At 42.8% G+C, this 23,864-nt stretch overlaps 1 protein-coding gene across 1 annotated transcript; it reads right to left on the bottom strand.

The window, feature by feature from the left end:
- Nucleotides 1-1,096: 1,096 nt before the first annotated feature.
- Nucleotides 1,097-22,216, bottom strand: letmd1 (LETM1 domain containing 1). The gene is made up of 9 exons (XM_078200971.1): nt 22,121-22,216; nt 19,617-19,777; nt 14,227-14,342; nt 11,812-11,894; nt 9,746-9,932; nt 7,569-7,670; nt 7,122-7,274; nt 5,318-5,414; nt 1,097-3,320 (listed from the first exon to the last, which is right to left on the bottom strand). Exons 1-9 carry the CDS (start codon nt 22,210-22,212, stop codon nt 3,244-3,246), a joined length of 1,068 nt encoding a protein of 355 aa, XP_078057097.1. The 5' UTR covers nt 22,213-22,216; the 3' UTR covers nt 1,097-3,243.
- Between the last annotated feature and the right edge of the window lie 1,648 nt (nt 22,217-23,864).

Here is a 23,864-nt window from a genome sequence, read left to right as displayed (position 1 = left end):
ATTTTGTGCAAGTTCTTCTGCCAGGTATGTCTCCTGTCGATTGATGGCCTGATTTCTCTCATGGAATCAGGTGCACAAATTAGCATGATCAGTTGCTTGCACATGTGGGTCCATTACCAATTTCTACTGTAACAAGATAGTGAGAGAGTCAAACTTGCCAGGCTTGTATGTCTCCCAGTTTTAGAACAAGGTAGGAATGGCATGGGCTTGCTTGCTTGCATATCTGCCTTCTTGTTGCCAAATGGCATGTGGTATTATAAATAGAAGAAAAATGAACAAAAGGAGAAAATATAAACTGAAACTCCAGCCGCTTAGTTCATTTAAAAATGATAGGATCAATTAACCCAGCCTCCAATTCCAACCAAGCTGCTTTCAGGAACTATTTTAAAAGCAAAGACTGAAATACAACTGTTGTAGAAGCAGAATAGAATCAGGGTCCCTAAACTTGCAGAAGAGGAGAATTATCAGATGAAATTTGACACAGCCACTTCAGGATATATCAGTACAGGTGACCAAAAGGGTAGATTTTAGGTGGCATCTTAGCCCAGAAACATACTTCACACAGGAAGAAACATGAGCCTCTGTGAAGAAGTTTAACTCATTTCATAACGTGTAGATGCTATGGATTAGACTGAGCGGCAAAGTCTCATCCATCCCCTCTTCCCCTTGCATTCTCTCTTCCTCTGTCAGTGACCTCCTGTGTGTCCTTCCCTTCCTTTGCACCATCACTGGCAGACTTGCCTTTAGCCATCAAGACCCCAAACTCTTGATTTCTCTCCTTCATCAAGAGCTCCCCCCCCGCTAAAGCCTACCTCCTTAGCCAAACATTTAGTTGTCCCACCCAATGTATCCTTTAGCTCAGTGTCTTTTTTCTGATCATCCATCTGCGAAGCGCTTTGGGACTTTCCTCCATTGAAAGCACTATGTGCCATTGTTGATCTCCAGAGAGGGAACTGAAAACTCTGAACGTGTGGACATGGAACATGTTATGTCGGTAAATTTAATTCACCCGTCATACCATCACCCCTCAGGTCTTAGCCCTCTTGTATTGTCATTAAACAGCACAACCAGTGCTTGTATTAAAAAACAAGGCAAAAGGAATACAAAATATTTTTATTCATATACTCAGGAGTTTTATCATTTTTCCCACATTGAAATTAGCCAAAACTGAGCCCAATATACACACAATCCTCATTACCACTCCAAACGCATATATCCACTCACAGTACATCTCAAAATAAAAATACTTACTGAATTAAGACAATCATCTTCATATTAAAAATCTCAAAAAAGTAAACTTTAAAAAAATCTTATGCAGTGCACAATTAAAAAATGAACAGAATCAGTAGCACAGGAACATAGAAGCAGGTTATCAGTGCAATATAAGTGTTGTTCATTCAAACGCCTATTTGGGTAAGCATGAGCAATGTTGGGTAGTATCCAATTGGAAATATAGACTCAACTTATGATTCAAGTTGTTGATTTTCATGTTAGTAAATGGTGCAGTTTTAGATGTTAACTATGGAAACACCTGTTACACTTGTCTAGAAAGGCCAGACATAGGGTTATTTTCATTTTCACTGACATCAAGCTCAATTGGATTAAAGTTGGGCAGGCAATCTGCAGCTACCGGCTGCATGTTGAAGATGAAAATCGCCCCATCATTTTTCGCCCAACTTTGAAAGAAATATTTCAAACTCTTTATTTTAGGTAGTCAAAACATTGCAGTGTAAAGGTTTACGGGAAATTAGGAGTTGCAAATCTAACTTGAATTGGGAAAGCGGCAATAATTGTCCAGGATTCCAGTGTGTAATAGAGTGAATTTAAGAAAGAAATGGCTCTGCACATCTCCACAGCGCTCCCTTACCCAGCATCCATGCTTCAACTTTCAGGTCATGAACTTTACATTTTGAATGGCAGAGTAAGTGACATCATATCACAAACCACTGTGTGCATTGTAGCGGCAACATTTCAAGTACGACAGGGTAGAAGATATCACCAATTTGGACTTCTTGCTGCCAACTATTGGCAAAGGAATTAAGATGGGCAGCAGAGTCTTTGTATAATTAACCAAACAAGACTTTCCCTTTTCAATTAGGTAAGTATTTAAATCAATGTCTCTCACCAATTCCTCAGCCAACTGAGCCAGCAGTTTAACGAAACACATGACATTGTATTTGGTTATGTGGGTAGCTGCAAGCTTAAAAAACTTGAAGCAAATACATAAAACGCTCCTAAATGTATATAACACAAATTTATATAGCCATTAATGAAACATTAAAAATGCCATCAATGTAATCAGTAGATCAACCTTATTTGACATCAAGTACTTCATTGTGTTTGGTCAGCAGAATTCAGATGAAAGGTCATCGACCTGAAATGTTAATTATTTCTCTCTCCAAAAATGTCGAGTGTTTTCAGAATTTTCTGTTTTGTTTCAGATTTCCAGGATCTGCAATACTTTGCTTTAGTTTTAAGGTTATTGGCCTGACTATTTCTGGCATTAGGATGGTCTTGAGCTCCACCTACTGTGCAAAAGGTGAACTTTCATGGCCCTTCTGTGTTTCAACTGTGAAACAATAGCTGCATAAACGGAGAGTGGAGCGAGTAAAGTTAAATATTCAGTGACTTTTTTTATAGTGCAAGAACAGGAATTTGATGCCACTCAGCATTTGAATAATGAGCCAGACATCGACCAACCTTCATCACAAAGCTAATAGCAGAGCGGCGCAGCTCCAACAGCAACTTTGATTTCTGCATTTAATTGCGCATTTGCCCTTGTCTGAAGTTGCAGTGACATTTGCACATAAATTGTGGGTAACAATATTAGCCTCACTGTTATTTTGATAGCAACTGAAGTATTCCCTTCCTACTACTGGCCAAATCTTTCAACAAGTGAAAATCTGCATGTGACGACTGCAAAATTTATAACGCATGAAAAGCAATCTCCTACTGCTCAAAGTATTGGTCCAAAAACATGAAGTTTCTTAACTAATTCATATATGTGCCTCAAGTAAACAGTGACATCGATATTTTTATCTCTCTCAGATATTTGCATTGAATTTCATTAAGGGAATTGTGCCTTTGAGCACAATCATTACACCGTAGGTGGCGAGCAAACTATGAAAAGCTTTTGAATTCTGGAGTCTCACTCACGCAGTAATGTAGGAACAAACCATTGTCAACACAACACAGATGTCTTGGGTAAACATAGATGGCCATTTCCAGTTTTGCATTCCAGGTTTACTTGCTTTTACTGGAATTGTGGTAATTTGTGGAAAGTAACACCATGCTATGTAGCAGCAGCGAGACTTCGGAATCTGAAAGCAGAAATATTTCAGTTGCACAAAAACCTTTAAGATTTATGGCTCCTATAACCACAGCTGTCACTGTTTTATCTTTTCGGAAACCTGTGACTTGGGGATGGAGTGGAAAATCGAACGGAGACCCAAAACAGCTTTTATGCTGACGGAATTTCTCCATTAATGACATAACAGGGGTCCCAACTTCCCATTTCCATCTCCTTCGATATGCGTATTGTTTCCCACCCCCCCCGCGCACCGTGTTAGACCGTCCATTCATGGTGGTGTGAGGGTTGTTGCTGTGAATCATGACAAGTCCCCCAGGACTTGCACCAGGTGAACAGAGCCTGTCAGAGGGGAGTACAGGTGCACAAGGTGGTAGGGTGGACTCATTCAGAACTAGCATGACGTTGTGGCACCCACCTCTAAACCTTTTTCCTCAAAAAATGACAGAAAAAGCCATCAAGTGCTGCCAGTGGGCTACACTCCACTTTTCCCGCCCGAGCTGACACTTTGGGTGGAATTTTCCGATTTGCTTTTCCCCCCCAGTGTGTCAGGGAAACCACAAATGAGTTCCCATCTCAACTTGGTAACAGTAAATGATCCTGATAATATGAGGAAATGGTATTTGGAGGATAGTGAGCATAGTATGACCAAGTAGAATATGACCTGGTTTTCAGAAATAAGACAGGTATATAGTCTTAAAAAAGGCTAACCTCAAAGAAATGGAGAAAGGGCTTAAGAAAATTAGGGAAGTTTAAAACATTATTAAAGATAATATTGTACAAGTAAATGATATAAAGTGGGGCGGCACAGTGGGTTAGCACTGCTGCCTCACAGTGCCAGGGACCCAGGTTCAACTCCGACCTTGCGTGACTGTGTGGAGTTTGCACATTCTCCCCGTGTCTGCATGGGTTTCCTCCCACAGTCCAAAGATGTCAGGTAGATTGGCCTTGATAAATTGCCCCTTAGTGTCCAAAGATGTGTCAGTTAGGGGGATTAGTGGGGTAAATACACGGAGTTATGAAGATAGGGCAGGGAATGCTCTGTTGGAGAGTTGGTGCAGACTCGATGGGCCAAATGACCTCCTTCTGCACTGTAGGGATTCTATGATTTTATTCTATGAAATGCACACCCAGAACTGGCAAGAGCAGATTAACCACGTTACATCCTGAATGGAATAACAAATGAATCAGAACTGCAATGCGGATAAATTACCTCTATAAATTCAGAGTTCAGGGCCAACTGTAGATATAAATATACAAGCCAGGCTGATACTGCAGTGCAGTACTGAGGAGATAGTGCACTATCAGAGGTGCTGCTTTTTGTCTGAGACATTAAACCAAGACCCTGTCTTCCATTCCCATGGCACTAGTCGAAGAGGAACTGGAAGTTTTCCTGGGATCAAGATTTATCCCTCAATCAACCACACCAAAACAGCCTATCTCTTCATTCATTGCTCCAGTGTTTGAGAGAGCAAAAATCAACTTTCACATATGCCTGCATACCAGTTTCTCCCTCATCAGGTGTCTCTACTCAATGCATTTCTGTCCATGTTAATAGGGTAACTACGCAAGCTCCCTGCTTCTCGAGTTGGGATTGACCCGAGGATATCCTCTCCTCAATTTCCTTCCCTGTGGGGAAATGCTTGGCCTTCACTTGTTATTCCCATGATACAACATCGAAGAATGGATATTGTAAATTCAAAATGCATCTCAACACTACGCCATCATGGTTAATTAGATATGGGTTCATGCAAAGCATTGTTGGGTCGAGAAATGCCTTACTAGAAACAGTAGCAAAAGTAATTAAAAGGCAAGTAAATATGAGGAAAAAAATCAAAGATATGGAAAGCAGATTTAGTGGATGGTTCTTCCAAAGAGCACACATGTATGATGTGCAGAATTACATCCTCTTTGATTTTATAGCAACCTGAAAGACAACTGTTAGATTACTGTTAAATAGCAATAAGAGGCCGATAAATACACTTTTAACACTTGCTCATATTCTATTACCTCTTAATTTCTTAGAAAGCTGGATCCATTTGGTCAACCACTCATTGCACTGTGTTGCATTCAGGTGTATTGAATTCAGACCTCTTAGGTAACATGCCTGAAAGCAGAACCACAAAGATGATTAGGCTAGCCATGTTCACAGCAACAAATGAAACAAAAATGAGAAAATAGCATGAAACATTTTCCTTCAATTACTGGAAATACCTGGGTAACATTGAAATTTTGAGACCATTGTTTTGGGCACAAAATTAAAGGGTCAACTTTCACACAAGTAATGTTTTCAAGGGGTTTACATGCGTGCTTCATTTGGGGCCACATCCCATGCTGTACATGGACTGGCTTTCTAGACAAGTCCAATAATTGGTTAGCTGGCCCTGGCCTATTGCTATGACATGGATGAGTGTGCCCTGGTGAAGTCCGGTCTGCCACAGTCGGACAGATCGTGTTCACAATGCAGATGTTAGCGCAGCACCAGTTGAAGCAGCTCCTGGCAAACAAGCAGAACACCACCAGTGCTTTCCTGGACTATGACTCCTATTGGTTGCCTTTTTTTGGCAAGTGCATAAAGGGTGAACTTTTACATGAGATTGACTTTTACATGGGTTGTACGGTAAACTGTAGGGACGCCCAGATCTCCTTATTCCAGTGATGGACATATTTAGCTTCAGATCTCATTTTGAATGCCTTGTAATAATGACATTCCATTCTAAAGGAAGAGATTCTTCAGAAAGTTAATGTTCTTTAAAATAGAGACTAATTGGCATTATATTTCACTCGTATCACTGACAGGCTCAAGCACTGGTCTTCACATCTTATATGCAAATAGCGTTATGTATTCAAGACTGTCGCACACACCATACACAGGCCAAGCTTCTAATGTGCTTCACACAAGGTTTCTTGTAATAATAATCTGTTTATCTAGCAGGGCAATGATTCATTCCACAATGTTGGTAATGTGCTATCAGCATGGTGGAGGAATGAAAGTATAATCTATCCAACACTAATCATATTTGCAGTAATACAAACCCCTCTCTCTGCATAATATCACCTGAGCGTAACTTTGAAAAGGACATAGTGGGATAACTCAAAACAAAATACATTCACTAGGCCACTGTGAACCTAGTGTTTCAAAGTGAAAAAAAGTATTTCTCCCCTTCTGCCCCCAACCCCGTGCTCTAATTACACTCCAGGAGACAAAACAGTTTAATTTGCTTCCGATTCAAAGTACTTCTTATGGGCCCCACAAAAATAGTGCAGGCTGCTGCTACTGCACTGGAACCAGCATGCTCTCATCCTTAATCCTGCTAGTGGCCAGGACTGCATGATATTGCGAGCTGTATCGGGATGCCCGTTTGGTGCCCCACATCACACTGGCCTGATGTTAATAAGGTTAGTGTCGCAGAATAATGGCCGCCTTGTCACCACGGATATGGAAGATTGGCCGGTGCGCTGGCTGGTCGCCCAGGTCAAAATCAGCCCCTTTCTCTGTAACCTCCCATAGCCCTACAACCTTCCAAAAATTCTGCGTTCCTCCAATTCTCTTTTGCACTCCCCACACCCCATCATCGGTAACTGTGCCTTATGCCTTCAGCTGTCTAGGTCTCAAGCTGTGGAATTCCTTCCAGAAATCGTTCTCCCTCACTTCCAGATCTTCCTTTAAGACCGCTTTAAAATCCACCTCTTCAAACAAATATCCCTTCTTTGTCCTAGCCTCAGTTTTCTTCTGATTGCACTTCTATTAAAAGCATTATACAAGAGTAAGTTGTTGAAATATCAGCTGCACACTGTCTATTCTTTTACTCACAATCTTCAGTTCATCCTCTGACAGGTTGTGCACGCCCAAAACATGTAGAGCTTGGTCCAAATGGTGAATCTCCATTATGTGGCTCCGGAGACGATGGCGCATGATGAAGGTAGGCATGTGTGGAGTGAGGAACATCACCTGACTCAAGATTTTCTAAAAACATAATGGCAGTTGAAAGATGGGGACCAAGCGAGTGAATGGGTGCAACATTTCCTTCATACCTTCCATTTTAAATGATAATTAAATAATAGTTCAAAGAAAAGTAACTGAGAAATTTCAAAATACCCAACACGTTCGTGTGAAATTCTTTTGTCTGCTGTCTAAACAAAGGAGTGAATCCATTTAAAACACAGCATCATGGAGTTCCAATGGCCCGTGTTATAAATTACAATGCGCTTAATGCCCGACAGAAATAACTTTCGGACAAGATTTCAGCCACTTGCTCACCGTCTGGCGTGCACCAATGTGCCGTATATCTAATGGACGCGCCGAGAAGAGTTTTACCACCATATGCAGCTGGGAGATTTCTGGGTGGATGCCTTCCTGAACCTTCATTTAAAGACAGAACAACATGTCAACACAAATGCACTAGCAGCCCAAAGAAAACCCTTCCTATGATCAGAAACTGGGTAAATATCGCAATTAATCTCCAAAGCCAGGTTTATTGCCTCAGAATAGCCATTACGTACGTCCAAGCAGCAATTAAATTTCAAGATAAATGTTGAAAAGGAACAACGCACCAACGGTGCCCAACAAGCTGGTAAATCCAATTCAGCAGTTACGATAGGAAATAAAGCTCTTTTTCGCAGGGTGGAGGAATGTTTTTCTTTTCAATAAGACAAAGGAGTACAGGAATGAGATAGAGAATCTGGTGAACTGGTGCGGCAATAATAATCTCTCAATGTCAACAAAGTGAAGGAGATTGTCATCAACTTCAGGAAGCGTAGAGGAGAACATGTCCCTGCCTACATCAACGGGGATGAAGTAGAAAGGATCGAGAGCTTCAAGTTTTTAGGTGGAGGGTCCAAATCGCCAACAACCTGTCCTGGTACCCCCATGCTGACACTATAGTTAAGAAAGCCCCACCAATGCCTCTACTTTCTCAGAAGACTAAGGAAATTTGGCATGTCAACTATGACTCTCACCAACGTTTACAGATGCACCATAGAAAGCATTCTTTCTGGTTGTATCACAGCTTGGTCTGGCTCCTGCTTTGCCCAAGACCGCAAGGAACTACAAAAGGTCGTGAATGTAGCCCAATCCATCACGCAAACCAGCCTCCCACCCATTGACTCTGTCTACACCTCCCGCTGCCTCAGCAAAGCAGCCAGCATAATTAAGGACCCCATGCACCCCGAACATTCTCTCTTCCACCTTCTTCCATCGGGAAAAAGATACAAATGTTTGAGGTCACGTACCAATTGGCTCAAGAACAGCTTCTTCCCTGCTGCTGTCAGACTTTTGAATGCTTTAAGTTGATCTTTCTCTACACCCTAGCTATGACTGTAACACTACATTCTGCACCCTCTCCTTTCCTTCTCTATGAACGGTATGCTTTGTCTGTATAGCACGCAAGAAACAATACTTTTCACTGTATGTTAATACATGTGACAATAATAAATCAAATCAAATCAAAAAGGATGCCATTACTGGAAAATGGAACCTTTGTCCCTGTGCTGAAGGATCAGATATGACACAGGTTCAGTGTGGGGTAAAGCTTTCTCTGGCTACATGTGTTCTAATCTCTAAACAGAGAACCGCACTCAAGTACGACATTTCTATTCTCCACACCAACTGTCCTTGTGGCTTGTGTGAGAGACAGCCTGTAAATTTACATTTAAGTGTTTTGTATGTCATATGAGTCCAGAGTGTCCTTTATGTTGTGACTATCTAGTCTTTCAATTTTCTTCTCCATTGATTAAGTGTCTCTTCTTCCTTATTGATTAGATTGATGCTCTGCCTTCAAGTGGTCATTTCCTATTTTTGTTATTTGCTATCGAAGATGTTGGGGTACATGATTTACCATGCTTCTAACTGGCACACTAACCAGCTGCCAGGAACATAGAATCATCGAATTCCTGCAGTGCAGAAGGAGGCCATTCAGCCCATCAAGTCTGCCCTGGCTCTCCAACAAAGCATCTTATTCAGCACCCCCCCCCCGCCATCCCCGTAACCCCATGCATTCACCCTGCTAATCCCCATAACCTGTACCTCCTTGGACACTGGGGCAATTTACCATGGCCAATTCACCTAACCTACACATCTTGGTACTGTGGGAGGAAACCGGAGCACCCGTAGGAAACCCACGCAGACACGGGAGAGAACATGCAAACTTCGCACAGTCACTTGAGGTCGGAATCGAGCCTGGGTCCCTTGCGCTGTGAGGCAGCAGTGCCGTGCCACCCAGTTAAGTAAAAACCTGGGGATATTTGTTTACTTTTTCAGATTGTATCAGATTACTGCCTTCTTAACGCAGCCAAGATTGGAAATAGCATTTTGCCACTCCGTGGCACAGCACGTTGGCATACCAGTGTGCTCTGCCACAAAACTGGACATGTGCCCTTTTCAAAAGTCATAAGCTTGGGAATGATTCATCCCTTGGTCTAACATGTTTGTGTACATACCTTAGTGCTGAGTTGTAATAGTTTGCTTTTCAGTCGCCTGTCTGGAACTTTGGACGCTACCTTGGTCAAATTCCTCACAGCATTTGGGTAAACCCGAGCTCGCAATGAGTGGTAGATTTCTACAAACTCCTGTTGCTGTTCGAGGGTCCAGAAGTGTCTTATTAACATTTGCCGTGGATAGAAATACCTACAAACAATATGTACAGTTTTAGGAAATACATAAGAGTTCAATGTTAACAGGTACTTCACTAATTCTGACGCTCTTGTATCTTTACTGCTAGAGAAATCCACATAAAGCTTCATTACCACATCTTGTAAAGTCATTTACTGAATCAAATCCACATGGTACATCATTCTACAACAATACACATAAATGTGAAGATGAAGGATGTGTTAACAATAAAAGAACTCAAGCTTGTAATAAGGAAAAATAAAACCATCTGCCTCAGAAACCTGGACAATCAGCAATGGTCTGTGGAGGAAAATAGGAGCCTTTGAAATGTGGGTGCTCAGACATACAATTCCACAGACAAACCATAAGAAAAGGTGCTTGAAATAGCAAGAGCAAAAATAACTCTTAACAAGCGACATCCAGAAAAGAAAGTGTCAGTATTCCAGACAATAGAAAAGCTAGAGAGAACTCTTTTAGAGGGCAAAGTGGAGGACAGCAGAAAGAGGGGTCAACCTGGGCATAGTTGGATGGCAGAGAGAGTGGTTGCAGACAAGCCACAGTGGATACACGAGGATGGCGCAAGGCACACAAGCGTGACATATGACAGCATCTTCTGGCAGGAACAGCTACAAACAGAACAGGACACAAACACCTTAGGATTTTGTTTTATTTGTTCTTGGGATGTCAGCATCGCTGGCAAGGCCAGATTAATTGCCCATCCGTAATTAAGCACAATGCACACAAGTACAATGAGCTGAATAGCTTACTTCTGTGCTGTAAAGTGCTTTGGGACATCCTGAGATTGTGAAAGGTGTGATATAAATGCAAGTTCTTTCTTTTCTTTCAGAACTCTCAGCAACTCCACTTCCAACAGCCAGCCCAATGTAACTTAATTAAAACAGGCCATTAGAGATGAGAGAAACGGAATACTGGTAATCCGAATTAAAAACAGAAATGCTGAAAATACACAGCAAGTCTGGCAGCGTCTGTGCAGGGAGAAATAGTGTTAACATTTCAGGATACTAACCTTTCACCAGGATCGGAAGATGCTAGAGATGAACGTTTAAGTAAGTACAGACCCAGGAAAAAGAGGATATGGAAAGAACAAAAGGAAGATGAGGGAAGAAGCAATTAAAAGACAAAAGCAATTTTGATGCAAGGCAAAAGGAAGCAATAATGAGACAAATGTTAAAACAAAAGATGGGTCCAAAGGAAGTGTAAATGTTTGCAACAGAATAGGAGAGAACATGGAACATCTGGCATAAAAGTCACTTGCCATGGCCTGGGAATGTGGCAAATGAAAGGCGGATATGCCCGAGGGGTACAGACCACTGCCAAGAGGAATCCCCAGCCCAAGCATAAGCCTACGCCACCTCTATTATGATGCAGCCATCCTCCCATTATCAACATAACTTTGCCTAAGAAGCAAGTGGGGGAAGTGGTAAAGGTAGTAACTGGAAATCGAGGCCAGTTCTGCACATTGTAATTAAGAATAATACTGTTGGCAGCAAGGTGCTCTACAGAATGATAGGTATATAAAAATCCCCACACTACTCCCATCCCCGTGAGAAAAAGCACCAACGTGAGGCCAGTTACTTCCTCTCAGGTAAGAACGTACATTCATCCCAGGTCACTTTTGCAGACCACTCAGTTTCTGTAATAAAGTTAGATGGTTTATCTTAAACTGACTTGCAGAAATGATGAGATTTTCTTTGATTCCTCAGACTGTTACCAACTGTCAAGGTGCAGGCATTGAACTGAGGCAATATAAGCAAGATGATCCAAAAGCTCAAAGCTTCGGTCACAAACTATTTAAATATAAGCATGGACTGACATGATCCATCTCTCTCCCAACTCAAGAGTACAATTAAAAATTAATTCTTAAAATACTCACATCAATAAAAACACCATATAGTTTGCAAATGGTGGAAGTGACAGAAGCACCACAGGCATAATCTTTATAACATCTCTGCGAAACTGGAAGAGAAAAGCTTTTTACAGATTATTGCTGAAAACTTCAGATGTCAGCAGGTGGCCAACATTGTCAGTTTACTTGAAAGGACAAAGAACAAAGAACAGTACAGCACAGGAAGAGGCCCTTCAGCCAACCAAGTCTGCACCGATCACGTTGTCCTATCTAGACCAACCGCCTGTATCCCTCTATTCCCCGCCTGTTCATGTGTCTATCCAGATAAATCTTAAATGTCGCTAACGTATCTGACTCAGCCACCTCACTTGGCAGCACATTCCAGGCCCTCACCACCCTCGGTGTAAAAAAACTCCCCCCCGCACATCTCCACTGAACCTTTCCCCCCTTATCTTGAACTTGTGCCCCCTTGTAATTGTCATTTCTGCCCTGGGAAAAAGCTTCCAACTGTTCACCCTATCCATACCCCTCATAATTTTATAAACTTCTATCAGGTCACCCCTCAACCTCCATCTTTCCAGGGAGAACAATCCCAGTTTATTCAATCTCTCCTCAAAGCTAATACCCTTCATACCAGGCAACATCCTAGTAAACCTTTTCTGCACTCTCTCCAAAGCCTCCACATCCTTCTGGTAGTGTGGCGACCAGAATTGGACACAGTATTCCAAATGTGGCCTAACCAACATTTTATACAACTGTAACATAATCTGCCAACTTTTATACTCGATGCCCCAGCCAATGACGGCATGCAAGCCATATGGTTTCTTCACCACCTTTTCCACCTGTGCTGCCATTTTTAAGGATCTGAGGACTTGTACTCCCAGAGCTCTGTGTGTCTATGCTCCTGATGGTTCTGCCATTTATTTTATAGTTCCCATCTGAATTGGATCTACCAAAATGGATCACCTCGCATTTGTCCGGATTAAATTCCATCTGCCATTTCTCCGCCCAATTTTCCAGTCTATCTATATCCTGCTGTATTCTCTGACAATCTTCATCACTATCCGCAACTCCAGCAATCTTACTTTCATCCACAAACTTGCTAATCAGACCAGCTACATTTTCTGCCAAGTTATTTATATATATTACAAACAGCAGAGGTCCCAACACTAATTCCTGCGGAACACCACTAGTTACAGACCTCCATTCAGAAAAACATCCTTCCACCACTACCCTCTGTCTTCTATGGCCAAGCCAGTTCTGAATCCATCTAGCTAGTTCACCCTTGATCCTGTGAGATTTAACCTTTTGCACCAGCCTGCCATGAAGGACCTTGTCAAATGCTTTACTAAAGTCCATGTAGACAACATCCACAGCCCTTCCCTCATCAATCATTTTTGTCACCTCCTCAAAAAACTCAATCAAATTAGTGAGACATGACCTCCCTCATACAAAACCATGCTGTCTGTCGCTAACAAGAACATTTAGTTCCAAATGTGTATAGATCATATCCCCAAGAATCTTCTCCAACAATTTCACTATCACGGACCTCCGGCTCACTGGCCTATAATTACCCAGGTTATCCTTGCTACCCTTCTTAAATAACGGGATAACATTGGCTATTCTCCAATCCTCTGTGGCCAACGAGGAAGCAAAGATTTTGGTTAGAGGGCCAGCGATTTCCTCGCTTGTCTCCCTCAGTAATCTGAGCTGGATGCCATCTGGCCCTGGGGATTTATCTACCTTAATCCTTTTTAATACACCTAACACTTCCTCCCTCGTAATGAAAGCATTGCACAGTATGTGTAAACACAATTGTACAAAACTCGAATTTGTTGCTGAATTCATTATTGCTCACTACAAAGTGAAATCTCACTCGTGTTGGTTCAACTTCTACTTCCTTTTTTGTGTATTCATCAAGGTGAGGGACATTGGTTTTGGGGAATGGGACAATTTCCATTTCAGGCATCTTGCCAGCATTCTCATTACCAGCAATGAGAACTCCCTGGTCGGTTATAGATGCAGAGTAAAGCTCCTTCAATTCAGCCCCATTTTCAGAGGACCAGACCACTCTGATCTGGATCAAAGTGACAATTTCCATTCCTACACAGGTAACCTGCGGCCTCGGAGCAAATTTTAAAAATCTCAAGGTTTCACTTCTCTGTCCACCTCTGCCCCCAAAACATTATCTTAGCATTGATAGAAACTTTGGAGATATCAGAATTTGTTTGTTTTTTTCAGCCAGAGCCTGTGGTGTTTGACTTAGTAGAACAAGGTTTAATGCATCAACAAACAGAAAAAATAGGGTATGTTGAACAATTATAATCCTGTGGAAACAAACTGTATCTTAATGCTTTAGTATTTGGAATAGGAACAACAAAGGAACACGTACATCTGTATCACAGTGACCTTCACTTACTATGTGAATAAAAAGACTCCCACCTGTCTTAATCTTTCCATTTCTCTGTAAGGCAGCTGGTTATACTTTAGCCCCTGATCTGCCATTTTACGTTTTATTCCACTGACTTCCTTGAAGTCAAGGTACAATAAACGAAAACCTGCAAGGTACATGAAGTGGAAAGTTATCAATAGTGAGAATGCAATTGTTTAATATCATTGACAAAAGAACTAGGGGAAGAGGAGTTTTTATTTAAAAAAACCACAGCGAGTCATGATGATCTAGAATGCACAGCCTGAAAGCAGATTCAACAGTAACATTCCAAAGTAAATTGGATAAATACCTGGGAAAAAAATACAGGGCTATGGGAAAAGAACAGGGGAGTGTGACTCATTGCATAATTCTTTTAAAGAGCTGGCACGGGCACAGAGGGCTGAATAGCCTCTTTCTGCACCATAACATACAATGAGAGAAAGGTTTGCATTTGTATAGCACGTTTCACCATGTTCCAAAATGCTTTACAGCTTTTTTTGAAGTGTCGTCACTGTTGCAATGAAGGAAACGTGGCAGCCAATTTGCGCACAGCAAGCTCCCACAAACAGCAATGAAGCAATCATCAGATAATCTGTTTTGCCTCTATCAGCAGCAACACAGGATTTTGTAAGAACGTAGATAAATGAAATCAAGAAACATATACAAATGCTCTCCATCATTCACCGAGGCCGATCTGTTAACGTACAGATAATCAAGGAAGATAATCAAAAGGAGCTTTTACATTTTACATGGAAATTACGTAAAAGTGAGGTGCCAACCTGGTGAAGCTACAACACAGGACAATTTCGATGCTGAACAGCATGTAGCATACAATAGACAGAGCTAAACGATCCCAGAACCAATGGATCAGATCAAAGCTCTGCAGTCCTGCCACATCCAGCCATGAATCACGCTGGACAATTAAACTCAATGATGGGGGAGCCCAGCACATCAGTGCAAAAGATAAGGCTGAAGCATTTGTAACCATCTTCAGCCAGAAGTGCCGAGTGGATGATCCATCTTGGCCTCCTCCTGAAGTCCCCAGCATCACAGATGCCAGTCTTTTAAATCTAGTTTGATTCACTCCATGTGATATCAAGAAACAACTGAAGGCACTGGATACTGCAAAGGCTATGGGCTCTGACAACATCAGGCAGTAGTACCAAAGACCTGTGCTCCAGAACTAACCAAGCCCTTGGCCTAGATGTTGCAATACAGCTACAACACTGGCATCCACCTAGCAGTGTGGAAAATTGGCCAGGAATATCCTGTACGCAAAAAGCAGGACAAATCCAACCTGGCCAATTACCGCCCCATCAGTCTACTGTCCATCATCACTAAAGCAATGGAAGGGATCATTGAGAGTCAGTGAAACAGTTTGGATTCCACCAGGGCCACTCAGCTCCTGACCCAAACCTGGACAAAAGAGCTGAACTCCAGAGGTGAAGTGAGAGTGACTGCCCTTGACATCAAGGCAACATTTGACTGAGTGTGGCAAGCAGGAGCCCTGGCAAGATTGAAGTCAATGGGAACTAGGGGAAAACTCTTCACTGGTTGGAGACATACCTGGCACAAAAGATGATGGTTGTGGTGGTTGGAGGCTAATCACGTCGGTTCGGGGATATCACTGCAGGTGTTCCTCAGGGTAGTGTCTTGGCCCAACCATCTTCAGCTGCTTCACCAATGGCCTTCCTTCCATCATAAGGTCAGAAGTGGGGATGTTCGCCAATGACTGCACAACGTTCAGCACCATTTGCGACTCCTCAGATACTGAAGCAGTCCATGCCCAAATGCAGCAAGACGTGGACAATATCCAGGATTGGGCTGACAAGTGGCAAGTAACATTTGCGCCACACAAGTGCCAGTCAATGACCATCTCCAATAAGCGAGATTTGAACCCTCTCCCCATGACATTCAATGGCATTGCCATCACTGAATCCCCCACTATCAACATCTTGGGGTTACCACTGATTAGAAACTGAATTGGATCATATAAATACTGTGGCTATAGAGCAGTAAGAGGATAGGAATCCTGCAACCAGAAACTCATCTCTTGACTCTCCAAAACCTATCCAGAATCGACAAGGCACAAGTCAGGAGTGTGATGGAATACTCTCCACTTGACTGGATGAGTGCAGCTCCAACAAAACTCGAGCAGTTCAACACCATCCAGAAAAAAGCAGACTGCTTGATCGGCACCCCATCCACAAACATTCACTCACTCCACCACCAATGCACAGTGGCAGCAGTGTGTACCATCTATAAGATGCACTGCAGTAACTCACCAATGGTCTTTCAATAGCACCTTCCAAACCCACAACCTCTATCACCTTGAAGGACGGGGCAGTCGTTGCATGAGAACGCCACCACCTGCAGGTTCCCCTCCAAGTCACTCACCATCCTGACTTGGAAATAGATCGCTGATCCTTCACTGTCACTGGGTCAAAATCCTGGAATCCCTTCCCTAACAGCACATGGACTGCATCGGTTTACTTAGAAACAGAAACTAGAAGCAGGAGCAGGCCATTCAGCCCTTCAAACCTGCTGCGCCATTCCGCTTGATCATCGAATTCAAAGAACAAAGAACAATACAGCACAGGAACAGGCCCTTCGGCCCTCCAAGCCCGCGCCGCTCCCCGGTCCAGGATTGAATCCTGAATCCAGGATCCCCGCCCAATTTTCCAGCCTATCTACATACCAATATCCTATCCACCGAGCTGTCCCTCACAGCTACGATGCTTTGTTCATCACAACCTATTAACTCACCCCCACCCCCCCCATTCCAGACCATGTGATCTCCAGGGAGAGGCGAAAACCCAGAGTGAAAACCCCAGGGCCAATATGGGGAAAAAAAATCTGGGAAATTCCTCTCCGACCCCCTGAGGCGATCGAAACGAGTCCAGGAGATCACAATGGCCCTGATCGGAAAATGCTTCCCAACCCTAGTCATTTCCACTTCCACGAACACCATATGAATTCCCTGCCCCCGAGACAGGTTCCCATCAATATCTTGATTCCACTCCCCCCATATCGCTTAATCCCTTTAGCCCCAAAAGCTATATCTAATTTCTTGAAATCTCACAACGTTTTCATAGAAATCATAGAAACCCTACAGTGCAGAAGGAGGCCATTCGGCCCATCGAGTCTGCACCGACCACAATCCCACCCAGGCCCTACCCCCATATCCCTACATATTTTACCCAGTAATCCCTCTAATCTACGCATCCCAGGACTCTAAGGGGCAATTTTTAACCTGGCCAATCAACCTAACCCGCACATCTTTGGACTGTGGGAGGAAACCGGAGCACCCGGAGGAAACCCACGCAGACACGAGGAGAATGTGCAAACTCCACACAGACAGTGACCCGAGCCGGGAATCGAACCCGGGACCCTGGAGCTGTGAAGCAGCAGTGCTAACCACTGCGCCACCGTGCCGCCGCTTTGGCCTCAACTACTTTCTGTATGAGTGAATTCCACACATTCGCCACCCTCTGGGTGAAGAAATTTGTCCTCACCTCAGTTCTACAAGTTTTTCCCCTTATCCTCAAACTATGGCCCCTAGTTCTGAACTCCCCCACCATTGTGAACATTCAACACTTCAACGGCAGCTCACCACCACCCTCTCAAGAGTGATTAGAGATAGGCCATAAATGCATCATGTCCCATGAAAGAAAAAGCATAACATGTATGTTTTAAAGAGGAAGACAGATCAGGAAAATGACAGTGGAAAAGGTCCAGCCAAATAATGCAAGCAGTTTGTTTGTGTACGTGTAAATATGACAATCTGAAAGGTAACTTTGAGTAAAAGAAACGCTACCAATGCTGAATTTTTTATCTCAACCGAGCTACTGTGAGCAAAGCTACTCTCCGGAATCTTCCAATGACTTGTTATGTATAGTGGCATCAATAGAGGTATGGCAGGAAGATCGCACGTGCTGCGAGGGTAAACAAGGGAAGGGGAGAAATAGGTAAATGCAAACAACTAAACATAAACCAGCAAAACACCTTGGATTAGATTTTACATTCATGCCAATTAAGCTGTTTAAAAAACAAGATCCTGCAATTGTCTGAACCAAGCGTCTTTATAAGGCCAAAATTCCTATTTTCACTAATTTTCGTAAAAATGCAGCAAAACAGTTCTTAATCACTTATTAAATACTCGGATATGTCCAAAAATATTTAAAGGATTTGATTTCAAACTTTTAATTTCAATTTTTGTTTACCAGTTTCACCCTTGACTGTTGAAAAACACGATTCATTGTTCTGAATTCTCTACTTCCAGCAATGGACTGTGCAGTTTTTAAAAAATGCTAGTGTAACATTGTCGAAAATTTGTGGACACATATGCTTATAATACTCCCCTCCTCCTGGAGGCACAGATTCGGGCTGGAGCATTGATCAATGATTGATCTACCCTGACTCAGTGTCTGATAAAAGCATTGAATTTTAAATTCTCATTTCATCCACAACTTCACCCCACCCACCATATACAACCTCCTCCAGTCTGCCTCCCCTCTCATGAGATCTGACTGCAGTCTTGTGTACATCACCTCCTACCCCAACTAAGCAGCCTCTTCCAGTTTATGTCACCTCCCATACCCTCCAGCCCTCTTGACTAATGTCCTCCCTCCTCTCTAAATGGCAGCAAAAAGTTCAGCCATCTTAACTCTGCTCTCAAAGTCCCTCTCAAATCCTGCCTCCACCTTTAAAAGACTCATAAATACCTACAGAATACACTGTGCAGGAGGCCATTCGGCCCATCGAGCCTGCACCAAGAACAATCTCACCCAGGCCCCACCCCCATAACCCCACATATTTACCTTACTAATCGCCCTGACACTAAGGGGCAATTTAGCATGGCCAATCAACCTAACCCACACATTTTTGGCCTCTTCAAAACCTCTCCACCAAGCTGTTGGACATTTCTATTTTTCCTACAATGCCTCAGCATCCATTCATTTCTTCCTTTGTGAAATATCTCGGGAAAGCTTTGAGAGTTAACAATGTGAATGCAAGCTGTTGTTGTTGAATATGATCACTGAGTAGCAATTAGAAGGGGAACCCTGGCTGGTTGTTTATACCTTCCCTGAAGCAAAACGTAGCACCCCCAAGTGCATATCTATCCGAGATAGACTGATGCAAGGGATCACAAATTGAATCTTTTGGTCTGCAAAGTTTAATATGTCACTGAGCAAGGACTACACAGACTCTTTGTTAATGTAGTGGACTCCCCAAATTTAATGGCCAACTCCTAAACTGTAGAGATGGACAGTAAATGCAATTTTGACTTTTTCTTATATTGTACCGGTATATCATGAATTAATTAGTTCTCTCTCTCCCACATAACATTTGTCACTTATGCCGCAGAAGAATGACCAATATCTTCTGACCATTAACTCACCTCTGAAAAAGGTTGAGTAGATCACATAAAAACGTGGAAAGTTTCTTTCCAGAAATTTTTCGTATTTTGCATTCAATCGTTTGGCCTTTGAGATGATGGCTGAACTTAAAGTGCTCCTCTTCGCTGTTGTAAAAAATTGTGACAACGGGTGACCAGTAAGCCTGGGGTGGGGATAGAGAGTAGGGCAGGTGGGAGAATAAAATAAGAAAGTCATCAATTAATCTGCAAGCAGTTTTAGCACAATGGGAGTATGCTGTTACTTTCCAGCTGTACCAGGAGACAGAGAAAAGGATGAATGCATCAGCAGTGAACCAGATTCGGTCTACACACGTGCAGATTTCAACAAGGTCACTGGACAGCAATCAAGAACTGCAACTTTGGCCAATTTTCCTCTCACCAGTCTAAGAGCACCAAGGCCAACTGCCGTATCCCTGCTGCTTGCATGGCTGAAATCAGCTGACTCAAGACAGACTAGGGAATAACCCCGAGGATTTCTTGTCTGTATGATTTCGCTGTACATTTTACCAAAGTCACTGGGAAACATTATTGTACTGTTAACAAAGAGGAATGTTGCTTCAAATTGATTGGAGGATGAACTTTTTTGTTACATATAGCAGCAAAATACTTGCTTTGCGCTTAGACAGTTTTGCAAATACTGCAGGGTATTGCGCACTATACATTCCACTGGGTTTCTGGTGTATTTGCGCTCAGAAGGTTCTGTAAATACTGCAGGTTATTGCACACTAAACATTTCAACTAGCCTTTCACAGACATGTATCTTTGAATGGTAAACAGATCACAGAAATCAGCTAATACAGAACTGCACATGGATTTTTGAGCAAAGCTATCAATGTTAGAAATTTATTAGTGTGACTCTATAGGTACATGCATTCACTTTTACTATTTCAACAGCAAACAGGTGTTGGACTAATGAAATATAAACAGAAAATGTTGGAAATATTCAGGTCAGTCAGCACCTGTGGAGGGAGAAACAGAGTTAACATATCATTAATCTTAAGTGTTAACTATTTCTCTTTCCACACAGATGCTGCCTGACCTGCATAGTATTTCCAGCACTTTTTATGTTTTAGCCAGATTTCCACTATTGGGAGCAGGGGAAGAGAGTGGAAGCCCGCACAGATATAATGGGAGGAATTTCTTCAGCCAGAGTGGTGAATCTGTGGAACTCTGCCACAGAAGCTGTGGAGGCCAAGTCATTGAGTGTCTTTAAGACAGAGATAGATAGGTTCTTGATTAATAAGGCGATCAGGGGTTATGGGGAAGAGGCAGGAGAATGGGGGTGAGAAAAATATCAGCCGTGATTGAATGGCGGAGCAGACTCGATGGGCCGAGTGGCCTAATTCTGCTACTATGTCTTATGAATGACATCCTTCTGTACATGATGTGGAGATGCCAGCGTTGGACTGGGGTAGGCACAGTAAGTAGTCTCACAACACCAGGTTAAAATCCAACAGGTTTATTTGGTAGCACGAGCTTTCGGAGCGCTGCCCCTTCATCAGGTGAGTGCAGGATTTGTTTCACAAACAGGGCATATATAGACACAAACTCAATTACAAGATAATGGTGAGAGGGTTAATGGTGGAGAGAGGGTTAAGCACAGGTTAAAGAGGTGTGAATTGTCTCCAGCCAGGACAGTTAGTGAGATTTTGCAAGCCCAGGCAAGTTGTGGGGGGTTACAGTTGATGTGACATGAACCCAAGATCCCGGTTGAGGCCGTCCTCGTGTGTGCGGAACTTGGTTGAAATGTTTCTGCTCAGCGATTCTGGGGCTTGCAAAATCTCACTAACTGTCCTAGCTGGAGATAATTCACACCTCTTTAACCTGTGCTTAACCCTCTCTCCACTCACATTGTCTGCGCCTGTAAAGACTTGATTACCTGTTAAGACTCGCATTCCAACCATTATCTTGTAATTGAATTTGTGAAACAAATCCGACACTCACCTGATGAAGGAGCAGCGTTCCAAAAGCTCGTGCTACCAAATAAACCTGTTGGACTTTAACCTGGTGTTGTGAGACTTCTTACTGATCCTTCTGTACAGTAAGATTATACACAGTTGAGATCACAACAAATGAGGAACAGGTACAGTCACGATGAGGGCTGCTACAATTACAAATCACACAATACTTATTGAAAGTAAATTTAGGTCAGATTGCTTACCGGTCGAAGAGGTAGTTAACAAACCTGAAACTTGCATGCACGGAAAATGCATTTAATTTCCAGTGGAAAATGATATTTCAATCAAGAACATTTATGAAGGCACATAATCGTTAGATACACTGATAGAGCACGGATTTATTTTTAAAAGCTTATCTATAACCCTCGAATTGTGTTAAAACTCTTTGCCGTTCGTTATCTGCCCTGTTTGTATTTATCTCTGTCGGTTGTGGAATTGGGCCGTCGAGAGACAAAAGCAGCCAAGCAGATACAGAAAAGGTGACAAATAATATATCGCACGAAAGCCCTTGATTGAACCGGCTCTTACTGGGAAGCACAGACTGCGGGAGAGTGTAAAAACTCCGAAAAGCGACATCCTCTCAGCCGCTGGAGCCGAAAACAGCTTCTGCTCACCGCCATCTTGGAAAGCACAGGAGGCGGGCAGGTCAAAGGTCAGCCAGTCTCGCGAAGTCATCTCCTCAGATAAATACATCAAGGTCATTTTTTAAAAAAAGTTTCGTCAAAAAAACCCAAAAGTGGTCTATCTCTTCTCGTGTTTTTCCCTGTTTTCATCTTTATTATTACCATGGTTTAGATTTGCTGGGTTACTTCAGAGAGGATGTCAAGCAGACGGTTCAGATCTGAAGACAACATGGACAATGGTAGGGATGGAGAGGCTATGAGTGTTCGGGGAAACTGAGAGCCTCTTCAGTAAAAGAAACACAATTTAAGTGGAGATTTGATAGTGGAGTTCAAAATTCTGAGAGGTTTTGATGAAGCAAAACCAACCCTTATTCGGTGACCTCCACATTGTGGTAAATGTCAGGCTCAGTTGTCGTGTTGGCACTCACACAAAGCATAGCCACTTGGGTGAGATCCTGTCCGCCTTGTCGAACCGCTCCGCAACAAGAGTCAGGACTGACAAAAGGGTCATCTGGACTCGCAACATCAGTTGTTTTCTCTCCTTACAGATGCTGCCAGACCTGCTGAGATTTTCCAGCGTTTTCTCTGTTGGTTTCAGATTCCAGCATCTGCAGTAATTTGCTTTTATCCAGAGTCAGGACTGAAGGAGACTGGAAAAATAAACAACATCATTGGCTTACATCTATATAGAGGAAGCAGTGGCACAATGGTGGAATTGGGTGGAAGTGACACAATTAGTGTCCTGGGATGCATAGATTAGAGGGATTGGCGGGTAAAATATGTAGGGATATGGGGGTAGGGCCTGGGGTCGGTGCAGACTCGATGGGCCGAATGGCCTCTTTCTGTACTGTAGGGTTTCTATGATTCTATGAATGGTATTGTTGCTGGACTAGTAATTCGAGAGGCCCTCTGGGGACCTGGGTTCAAATCCCACAATGGATTCTCTCCATTCTATAAAACAATTCTGGAATTAAGCACCCACTGATGACCATGACACCATTGTCAATGTGAGGAAAAACCCATCTGGTTCACTAATGTCCTTTTGAGAAGGAAATCTGCTGTCCTTATCTGGTCTGGCCTACATGTGACTCTAGATCCACAGCAATGTGGTTGCCTCTTAAATACCCTCAAGGATGGGCAACAAATGCTTGCATCCCATGAATGAATAATAAAAAAATTCCAAACACTCTACAGTAGTGTGGTGAACCATAGATGGTTACCACTATGGGTACTGAACCATAGATTGTTATCACTATGGGTACTTGTACATATGTTACTCTTGTTACTGTTGGGGTTAGGGTTGGGGTGTTCCACCTGTTAGCATTGTTCTGTGGTACACTCCGTTTGGCTCCGCCTTCCTATAGGAGTATAAAGGTCACTGCACTTCCTAGTGACCCTTTAGTCTGGGATTGTATTGTTAAGCAGTATGCTCTATTCTTGTTGCGAATAAAAGCCTTTATTCCCGGGTACGATCTAGCCTCTCGAGTGGATTAATCGCGCATCAATTTTATTCGCAACAAATTTTGTTCTGAAACAAAAAAATGGAGCAGATGCTGAAACCTGATCGGCTAACCTTGGATTCGCGTGCCGCGGGAGCGTCGAACACTTTCGACCACTGGTTGAAGTGTTTCCAGGATTACATCAACGCC

The sequence above is a fragment of the Mustelus asterias genome, chromosome X (assembly GCF_964213995.1).
Source record: "Mustelus asterias chromosome X, sMusAst1.hap1.1, whole genome shotgun sequence".
Taxonomy (NCBI): Eukaryota; Metazoa; Chordata; class Chondrichthyes; order Carcharhiniformes; family Triakidae; genus Mustelus; species Mustelus asterias.
The sequence above is the reverse complement of the archived record's forward strand: the minus strand, read 5'-3'. Positions and strand labels throughout refer to the sequence as shown.